General features: G+C 44.1%; 1 protein-coding gene across 2 annotated transcripts; it reads left to right on the forward strand.

Annotated features, from left to right (window-relative positions):
• Positions 1-2,597: 2,597 nt before the first annotated feature.
• On the forward strand, positions 2,598-7,042 carry LOC100383287 (putative translation initiation factor family protein). 2 transcript variants are annotated; one of them, XM_020547890.3, is made up of 9 exons: positions 2,598-2,838; positions 3,362-3,503; positions 4,139-4,200; positions 4,643-4,755; positions 5,075-5,177; positions 5,485-5,712; positions 5,820-6,038; positions 6,121-6,381; positions 6,497-7,042. In XM_020547890.3, exons 2-9 carry the CDS (start codon positions 3,398-3,400, stop codon positions 6,797-6,799), a joined length of 1,395 nt encoding a protein of 464 aa, XP_020403479.1. In that variant the 5' UTR covers positions 2,598-2,838; positions 3,362-3,397; the 3' UTR covers positions 6,800-7,042. The 2 variants fall into 2 exon arrangements, with proteins under 2 accessions (XP_020403479.1, NP_001169418.1); NM_001175947.1 differs by having other exon boundaries at positions 2,688-2,838; positions 3,376-3,503; positions 6,497-7,004.
• Positions 7,043-11,060: the final 4,018 nt, after the last annotated feature.

Consider the following 11,060-nt stretch of genomic DNA (forward strand, 5'->3'; position numbering starts at 1 on the left):
AGTCTAACCCTAAATCCCTAATACATAATCGGCGGCCGGCCACAACCCACAGCACTCCGCACTCAGCATACGCCACGCCAGTACGTAGCGCACTCACGGTCTCACGCACAGTCGCAGCCCGCAGCGCAGTTGGTCGAAAACCTAACCCTAAGCCGCCAGCCGCCACTTCTCCAGCCGCCGCCGCCCGCGGGTTTCCCTCGCCACGACGCTAGACGCCAGTACGCCACTTCTCCAGCCGCCAGACGCCAACTTCTCCAGCCGCCAGACGCCACTTCTCCAGCCGCCGCCACCTGCGCCAGCCAACAGCCGCCGCCACCTGCGCCAGACGCCACTTCTCCACCTGCGCCAACCCACTCGGCAGGCTCCAGTGCCCTCCAGCCGCCACTTCTCCAGCAAGGCGCCAAGCATCGAGTGCTCAGCAGCCCGCCAAGGCGCCAAGCGCCAGCCGCCCAGAAGCCCTTCAGCATCGACCGCAGTCCGCCAAGGCGCCAAGCGCCAGCCGCCCAGAAGCCCTCTAATGGAGACTCGCGAGGAGGTGCTCGGATCTCTTCCACCGCGCCAAGCATAGAGTGCTCAGCAGAGGGAGCGGGTTCGGCGCTCGCTCGTCTCTCACGCGGCACTACGTCCTGTTCCTGCTCCCGCCTCCTTTACTGCAGCAACGCCGCCATCGACTAATTCCCCTTCAAATGGTACTGTTTCCTTTCCCGTGCGTGTGTTGCTACTACATACTGTTGCTTTAGTACGTGCGTGTGTTGCTAGTACGTATATTTGCTTTGTATTTTTCTCAAAATTAGTGTAACTGAAACATGTAATAACAGTGAGGCTATTTGGTTGGCTAATATTGGAATGCTATTTTCTCCAGGTTTGTCTAGTGATGATGTTGACAATAATTGCAATGCAGAAGGGGAAGACACAGTGTTGGGTTCAAATCCCTCATGTCCTAATAGTTTGGATGGCGAAGGAGCAAGTCTTGAGAGCACCGCGGGTGGTGACAACAAGAGAATGAGAACCAGAGCATCGACATCTGAGGTTTGGAAATATCTAAAGCCTCTATTCAAAATCTTAAATGGTAAGCAAGTCAGGTATGCTGCCGTATGTAAGATTTGCAATGTAGAACTGTCTGCTAAATCTACTGGTGGTACTGGTCATTTATTGAGGCATGTTGCTGCTTGTACTAGAAAGGCTGAGGCTGCTGGTTCATTATCTCAAACTCATTTACATTACACTGTTGATGGTCATGTGCATCATTTTGAGTATGATCCTGTAAATGCTAGGACTCAGTTGTGTCGGTTGATTGCTAGACTTGATCTTCCATTGAACATTGGTGCTACCGATGCTTTTGAGGAATATATTAGGTTTGCTCATAACCCTTGTTTGTGAGGACTACTCCATCATCATCACCGTCTGTTTCTACTGGAACTGTTTTTAACACACCTATTTCGAGCACAATTTCTGAGTTATCATCTTATCTAGATAGTGATCCTCTTACTGAGTTTGATGATTCATTTAGTGTACTTAGTTGGTGGCGTGATCATAAAAGAACCTATCCAATTTTATCAATTCTAGCTAAAGATGTCTTAACTGTGCCTGTATCCACTATTTCTTCTGAGTCAGCTTTTAGTTTATGTGGCAGGTTGATCGAGGAACGACGATGAAGTCTAACACCAGAACATGTGGAGATGTTGTCCCTGTCCAAGGATTGGGAGCAAGCAGCTGTTCGGCAGCAACACTGTGTTGAGAACAAAGATCTTGAAGAGCTAATGGAAAACATGTATCTTGATGCACAAGAAGGATCGACTTGTGTTGGTGGTGGAGATGGACATGATCACTAAAAGAGCTAGGTTGTACTCTTTTTTCCTTTAGGGTTTTGTCCCCATGTAGTTAAAATGGGGTTTTACCTAAAGGTTTTTAACGAGGCAACCAATCTAAATAGCTCTTTATAAAGTACGGTGATCTATTTTTTGATGTCTCATGTATGGCTGATTGGCTGATGCCTGATTATTGTATACTTGTATGGCACTATGGCTGATTGTATGCTTATGTTTATTGTGTACTTGTATGGCAGTGGCACTATGGCTGTTGGCTGATTGTATGCTTATGTTTATTGTGTACTTGTATGGCACTATGGCTGATTGTATGCTTATGTTTATTGTATGCTTATTGTATCTTTATAAAGCACTATGCCTGATGATTGTATACTTGTATTTGTATGGCACTATGGCTGTGTTGAGAACAAATTAGTGTATTGTATGGTTCATAGTTGTATATTGTATTCTTAGTTATCGAACCTGTGTATTACATACATATTTGCTATTTGCATGGATGTTTGACATGTGGGTATAGGGCCAGCACGACACGAAAGCCCAGCACAGCACTATGGTCCGGCACGACCCGATTAAAGCCAATAATGCCGGGCTTGGGCTACGGCGTAGGGCTAAGTGCCGGCACGGCACGGCCTGACAATTAATAGTGTCTGTGCCGTGCCTCGGCCCATCTAATTTGGTCCGGCCCATGACGGGTTCGGGCCGTGCTGGCACGGCACGGCCCATTGGCCACGTATATATTTGCCTAACTCAGCGTGTTGTGCATTTGGGCCGCTGTTTTTCCCCCCGAGTGAGCAACAGTGGGGTCTCAACATGGGCCGCCTATGTAGCTCAACACTGAAATGCGGCAGACGCGTGGGTGGTCGGAGCTGGGGCCTCAGCTTGATCCCAGGCTGCCGTTCGCGGAATCTCTCTTCCCACTAGCGACGACTGGGCGACCTCCGCCGCCACACTAAACCCTACTCCAGGTGCCCAGGTCTGCGTCGGGCCCTTGCCGGCGACGAGCACCCGCTAGGTATGTCTATCCCGTCTCTTCCCTTGGTGCTGCGCGAAACCGAGCACCCAAACCCTAACTCAAGTTATCTGGTTATTTGTGTTCGGATCTGACCTAATACTACAACATAATATATTATGCTTACTAACTTCGACTTTACTGCAAAAATTACCGTATGTACATGTGTACACTCATGTTCTTTACTGGGCTCGCCCCTGATTGGTAAGGAACCCTGACCTGCTTCGACGCAATTTGTTCTTACTAGCTCTGCTACGAGCTATCGGATCCAAATTTCCCAGAACGGTTAATAGATTTTTTGTTCATTTGAACGCCCATCCAACGCTAAGTTCGCACCTCACTGAGTAGCGATTAGCAGTTAGGACTTGATGCATCTGTGTCATTATATTATGAAATTTGTGTTGATCGCTGGTCTTGCCTGCCCATGTGTTCCCAATTGGCGATGCTATGCTAGAGAGGAAGAATGCTTAATGCTGTTTCTCATGTAGTTAGTGTTGAGTAAGTAAGCACTGAACAAAGACACTAGGTTTATCTTTCCAGTTACCACTGTGCGGTTTCCAAGATGGCTCGCCGTGGATTGATGGAACAGGACTTAAGCAAATTGGATGTGACAAAGCTTGACCCACTGTCACCTGAAGTTATCTCACGCCAAGCAACAATCAATATTGGTATGGATGCAATCTGTTTACCATGGTTGTATGGTTCTCGGATTTGATGTCAGCACACCTGATCTATTGATTTATTTTGTTTCTTTTAAGTTTTCTTATGCACAAAAACTATTTTGATCTCTAGAATAATGATCCAGCCATTCGTCACTAGCATTAAGCTCTTTGTGTGTGGCACCATGCAATCCTACATTTCATGCAGCCCTGTACCTCATGACTAATAATTCTTGAGTTTCATGTCTATGCTATTACTTATTTTCTGATACTTAAAATGTTGGACCCATCCTCTTCCTTCTGGATGCATCTGCTTAAGCTTTTTCTCCCGAACTGAAATCTCATGTGTCATGTTCACCTAATATTGCGATGAAACTTTGTTATTTGTTGTTGTCCCACATCACTACTTTTACTGGTAAGATATGTGGTTACTTTTTATATGATGATTTGTGTCTAATAGAAATGTACATGGTGCATTCTATAATGCATATAAATACAAAAAAACCTGTGATTTTATGAACAATCAGTCACTTTTGTTTGTAAAGCTTATTATGGATTTGGAAATGGCCTGTATATGTATTCAAATTATGCGAAATGAGAACTCCTGCGATAGCATAATATTTTTTTTTCTACAAATATCTCAGGTACCATTGGCCATGTGGCTCATGGAAAGTCTACTGTTGTGAAGGCTATATCCGGAGTTCAGGTGTGATTCACATATTCTAGTATAATATTTGTTTTCAAGCATTGGGTCCAAGTCATGTCTTTGGTGTCAGTTTTATGTGTCATCTTTCTGTATCTGCTTATGTGTTCACCACATTACTCCGGCATTTGATGATTATACACACATTTTAGAATTTGGTACATTAGTGAGCAAACTGCTCTGGAAGGTTCGAAATTCATTACAATACATGTACAATTTTGTTAAATATATGGCTCAGGGAACTTTCTGGGAGTTTATTTGATATTAGTATATATTACTGTGACATACAAATTGTGGTTTGTGCTTTTGTTTCTTAGCATATGTTACAATGACATAGACTGGTTAGGAACTTTTTTTTTGAGTCCCAATCATTTTTCACCATGTTTGTGCTTGGTATGTTATTTGTTTTCCACAAATATTTTGATGGCTAAGTTTTGCCTTGTAGACTGTTCGGTTCAAGAATGAGCTGGAACGTAACATTACTATAAAGCTGGGCTATGCTAATGCAAAAATCTACAAATGTGAGGATGACAGATGTCCACGACCAATGTGCTACAAGTATGCTTACCATACACTGAATGTCAGAGTTCTTTATTAACATCATCATATATTTCTATTTTGTCACTTGTTAATAATGAAGAGTCAGCATGATTGCTCTAAGCTTTGACCTCTTCTGAATTTTGTGTTCATACAATTCATTTACTGGTTTATATCTTTCAAAGACCATGCTCAAACTCTCCAATGACTAGTTGTAAAAATTGTATTAGATAGGAGTATTATTTAGCATTTGATGATCAAATGTGAAGAATTATATGCTGTGTCATGACTCATGACGCCCTTGTTCACCATCTGTTGATTATGTTTCATTTTAATTAAGGGCCTATGGAAGCGGAAAAGAAGATAGCCCTCTATGTGATGTGCCTGGATTTGAAAACACTAGAATGAAGCTCCTGAGACATGTTTCTTTTGTTGATTGCCCGGTATGATAAAATATTTACCACTTCTCTCCTAGCATTATTCTGTTGTACTAGTTTTTAAATATTCCAGGCCTAACTATACCGTGCCACTTCAAATCCTTGTTAATATGGATGCAACCGAACAAGTGACAACTTGTTTTGCATTATGTCAATTTTGATCATGGAGTTGTAGTTGCATTAAGCTTGTAATTGTTAATGACGTTATGTTACAAAATGGTTATCTTAATTTCTTTGACATTTCATTTGATATTGATCAATTATGATATAGAAAATAATTGTATGTTTCAACAATACCTATCTCCTTGAATAGGGACACGACATTCTCATGGCTACAATGCTTAATGGAGCTGCTATCATGGATGGAGCTCTTCTTTTGATCGCAGCAAATGAAAGTTGTCCACAGCCTCAGACATCTGAGCATCTTGCTGCTGTTGAAATCATGCGCCTTCAACATATCATCATTCTGCAGAACAAGATTGATCTTATCCAGGAAAGTGCAGCAATGAATCAACATGAAGCAATCCAAAAATTCATCCAGGTCAATACTCAGTGTGCCTTTGCGGCACCATCCAATACTTATCACCATCTCTCTTGTTACAGTGTCTTCTCTTTCTTGGTCTGACCCTTCTTTGCTCATTTGATCAGGGAACAATAGCTGAAGGTGCACCTGTGGTGCCTATATCTGCCCAGCTGAAATACAACATTGATGTTATTTGCGAATACATTGTGAAGAAAATCCCCATCCCCGAAAGGAACTTTACCTCGCCTCCCAACATGATTGTTATTCGTTCCTTTGATGTTAACAAGCCTGGTTCAGAGGTTGACGAAATTAGAGGTGGTGTAGCTGGTGGCAGTATCCTCAGGGTATGTATATCTTAGTCATGGTGCTACCATTCTGTTCTCCATTATGTTTAATATGAACAAAATAGCAATGGTTTTGCTACAGGGAGTTCTTAGGGTGAACCAGAAGATTGAAGTTCGCCCTGGCATTGTTATGAAAGATGAGAATGGAAACATTAAGTGCACGCCAATCTACTCAAGGATTGTCTCACTCTATGCTGAGCAGAATGAGCTCCAATTTGCTGTCCCAGGAGGGCTTATTGGTGTGGGAACAACCATGGACCCAACTCTAACGCGTGCTGATAGGCTGGTTGGCCAGGTTCTTGGTGAAGTTGGTTCACTACCTGATGTTTATGTAGAGCTTGAGGTTTGTAAAAATATTTGCTTCTTCATGATATAGATGAATAGAAATAATATCTCCTTCACTACCTGATGTTTGTGTAGAGCTTTAGGAGGTATGTCATTGAGCATTTGCTTTGCAGATCAATTTCTTCCTACTCCGGAGGCTGTTGGGTGTGAGGACGAAAGGTACAGAGAAGGCAGGGAAGGTGTCGAAGCTCACCAAGGGCGAGATCCTCATGCTTAACATAGGATCCATGTCCACAGGCGCCCGTGTACTCGCCGTTAAGAACGATCTTGCCAAGCTACAGCTCACCGCGCCTGTCTGCACGAGCCGAGGAGAGAAGGTTGCTCTGAGCCGTCGTGTTGAGAAGCATTGGCGTCTCATCGGATGGGGCCAGATCCAGGCCGGTACAACACTTGAAGTACCACCCTGCCCGCTCTAAAGCGTCATACACAGACGTGAGCTTAATTTGTGTGTGCCAAAGAAAAAAAATGAGTTTGTTGTTAGTATTGTCTTTGTGTTACTGCATATCCAAAGCCTTAGGCCATTCTAGTTTAATTTTGTTTCGTTCAATTTTGGAGGCCACTTCCATTATGATTCCTGTGAACATTAGCAGGTCAGAAACCAGTACTGTGAACATTATGAGTACGACGTGTGGATCAGTATTGCCAATGTCTTGCTTTCACACCAAATTTTAGACTTGTATTCGTAGGGTTCTTGAAAGTAATGTCCAGAGGAGAATTGAGCTAATCTAAAATTCTCATAAATTTAAAACTCATAACTCAGTCTATTTTACCTTCAGTATCTAATAATATTTTTTAACGGTAGTTATACCAACGATTTGAACCTTTAGTTTTGACGGTGTTAAGTCTAAGTATAATTATAAATGTAAATGCATAACGTAAAATAAGAAAGTAACACAATGACATTTTTTAAGAGATCAAGATTATTTTTTTGAGTAAAGTACACTAGTGGTTCACAAATTTGGCAAGCCATGTCACTTAGCCCCTGGACTTAGAAAACTTGAAATTGGCTCTTCAAACTTTGTCAGCTCTCAGCTCATGCAAAACCATACAGAGCCAGTTTACAAAACTAGATGCTAACGTTGTATGCCACGCCAAAGCTACTTAGGATCCCTAATTTGACATGTTGTGTGATTTGAGTCTCCAAACTTAAATATTATGTCACTGGAGTCCTCAAACTTTTATTAGTATGCTCTAACTTGGCACGACACATCATCATTATATTTTAATGAGTGGTATACATTTTACAAAGGTACATCTTTATCGTGTGCACCTTAACACAATCTTTTCACAAATTCCATACTCAAGCATGTGTGTAAGCTTGAACCTAAATCATTTAAGCACACATGTGTAGAGAAAATTATCACTACTAAATAAATTTTTATGGTGCTTATTCATATCATAATGACAAAATTTAAAAGTTGGTTAAGCGACATAAAATCCAAAGCAAGTTAACAATTTACACTAGTGTGAAGTGATACCTTGGATTATGCTTAGTTTTCATTTGTTTGTAGAATTATCATCAATACCAAAAAGGGAGAGATTGAAAGGCCATTGCTTTATTTTGCTGAATGGGTGATAACTTAGGTGGGTCAATATGTTTTTATGTTGAGATACACATGATTTAGTCTATAGGTTCACTAGGGTGAGCAACTCTAATCATGTAGATAGGATGTTTAAAGATAAAGATAAAGATATTATCGGGGAAATGATCTCCGGTCCTTGGGACCCACCGGTCAGTGAGCACACTAGGGGAAGGACCCATGGTCGCTAGGGTCCGCCGGTCAGTTGGGAGAGGGGTATGCATCAACCCTAAAAGGACTCGCCCCCGGTCGAACCCCGCGGCACCGAGCTCGGGGTCGGGTGTGCCGAAACCTGACAGGGGAGGCCGGTGTGAGGAAAGGGAACCACTCGAGTGGATCCAGCGCCCGGCCCCAGACTGACACGCCATAAATAGGCGACCGCATCTAACCATGCCTGACACTAAGCCACAACGCGGTGCCGGTACGCTTGCCACTCATGACCAAGGAGCACCTCGGGCCACATAGCACTTATGACCTACGAGCCCCTCGGACTGCGACGCATTAATGGCCAGCGCACCCCTCGCCCTACGACACAATTATGGCCTTTCAGACTAGGCATGAGTCTGCAGACCTCCCACATGGCACTACACGACGGGCTGCGTCGAGCCCTAGGCTACGAAGGCCAGGGGTCGGTGTAGCCTAAATGATGACGCCTGGGACCATCGTCGCCCCCACATTCGCCACGGTAAATACGACACAGCCAGGCAACCCCGAGCTCAACGAGTACGCGTGACTCCACTCGGGGTAAAACGACTCGTTTTACCCTTGCCTTATGACTCCTTCCTAGGGAAGCCATTGCTGGCCGACCCCTCTCCTAGCCTATAAATGTGAGAGGCTGGCGTCCAGGCAAGGGGATTGAAAGAGGAGAGCTCTTCGGACAACCGAACGCCTTCAGATGGACATAAACCCACAAGGAAGAATAGGGGGAGGAGGAGCGCCGTCGAGGACCAGAAAGACTAGGAGGAGGAGTGCCACCGAGGACCAGGAGCCTTGCCGAGCCAAGACTTAGCAATGACTCCACACTGCACCTTCTAAGCTTCATTTCAACCCCGATAAAGAAACTTGGGAGCCTCTCATCCCTCTCTCAATCGATTGTAACACCTACTATGAGTTTGACCATCAATTGTGCCAGTAGCGCAAGCCACCGCTGACTGTAAGTTAGGACATTTTACCCGAACTAGTATAAACCTTGCGCCCTCTTCGCACACCCTCCGGAGCCTGAAACGCGTACAATGAATTTACTTTTAGAAGTGAGGTATGAAACACCTACATATATAATTTTGTAACATATAAACCGGATGTTGACGTGCCATGCCACATTAGAGCAAAATAATGAAAGTTATGAGACTCAAGTGACATAGCATTTATGTTCGGGGACCCAAGTGACACAACATGCCAAGTTAAGGACCTCAAGTGGCTCCAACGTAGCATGCCACGTTGGCATTTGGTTTTACAAACCCAGCTTTGAACAATTTTGCATGTGCTGATAAAGGTAGAGTATTTGTTTTCCTAGTTTTCTGAGTTCGGGGGCTAGACACATCATGCCAAGTTCGTGGATCGCTAGTGTACTTTACTCTTTATTTTTTGTTGTACTATAGAAAATCAAAGTAATTATACAAATGTAAATACATAATGTAAAAATAAAAAGTAATGTAACAATGTTTTTTCCTAAAGTTGTTAGTGATGGAGCCGAGGCCTGGCTTACCCGGGCACGTGCACGGCTTCGGTGGCCTAGGTAAGGCTCAACCCAAGTCACTCGAACCCTAGGCCTCTCGGCCCGGCTCTGCCTCGAAGCCACGTCACATCTACCTATTGCCCGCGTGCGCACACCTCCCCTCCCCTCCTCGCGCATCGAGGCTACAATTCTTCACAAGCGACCATGTGGACCCTCCAGCATTTGTCACTGACCCGCTCCTCGAGTGGGTGCGTAAGGCGCACTGGTCCATGGGCGACTTCAGCGTGTAGTGCTTCCACATGGCAAGATGTGTGTCCTCTCTATCGATGGTGCCGCGTGCACGATCGACATAATCTTAGGCTCCTGGTCGATGCGACGCTGGTGCACTTGTAGGCCACAGAGCGTCGGTAGCCTCGTGGCATAGCTCGTTGACTTCTTTGATGTGGTGGTGCAGTTTGGAGGGCGTCTTGGCAACATTGTTGTTCGCGCGCGGGCGATCTATGTGTAGCGTTGACGAGGTGATGACGTTCCTCTGATGTGGCATGTGGTGTTGTCTAGGGCAGTTGCTGCCTTGCTGGCATATTGTCGCTCCCTCCTCATCCTTTGGCAGGGTGCTTGGGCACCTCACGCTCCACGGCACGGTGCGCCCCATGCTGGTCCCCTTCTACGACCTGGCGACACAAATGAGGAAGGTTGTTGCACCGACCGTGGCACCCTCATCGGTGGCTAGGCCGATGGGTGAGTTATCCACAACCACTCAAAGCACTAGTTGGATCTTCCACAAGCACCAGTGAGAAATCACTGAGCTCCTAATCCTCATTAAAAGTCTAGATGATGCGATCACCATGAGTAACAACTATAATATCTTTGGAGGCCATGTAACAACTGTTATTGGCTCTTTACTTGTCCCTGTCCCCACTTCGTCTTGATCATCTACTTCTACTATTTGTGAGCTCTTGGTTTATCTAGATATTGACGATACGATGCCACTTCTTATGAGGATGATTTAAAATCCCCCTCTAGTGGCATGAGTATAAACTAACCTATCCAATACTAACATCATGTCAGTTTCTATGTCTAGTATCTCTTTCAAATCTTATTTAGCTTCACTGGTTGAATAATTAAAGTGGTTGAATAATTAAAGAGCGGCGACAACGTTTGTTACCTTAGACTTTGGAGATGTTTATATGCATAGGATTGAGAGCTAGAACAAAGAAGAGGGCAACATACTATTGAGAACAAAGAGCTTGAACACACATTCAAAAGCTTGTACCTTGACGAAGATGTGTTGGTGCTACTTAGTGAGACAGAGGGAGAGTGTGGAGTCTGAGTTTGTCACGAGAATGTGAGTTTCTGACTATAATACTTGTTTACGAGTTCAGCAATGATTTAAAATATTAATTTAAAATTTTGTTACACTTT

Source organism: Zea mays, chromosome 2, assembly GCF_902167145.1.
Source record: "Zea mays cultivar B73 chromosome 2, Zm-B73-REFERENCE-NAM-5.0, whole genome shotgun sequence".
Taxonomy (NCBI): Eukaryota; Viridiplantae; Streptophyta; class Magnoliopsida; order Poales; family Poaceae; genus Zea; species Zea mays.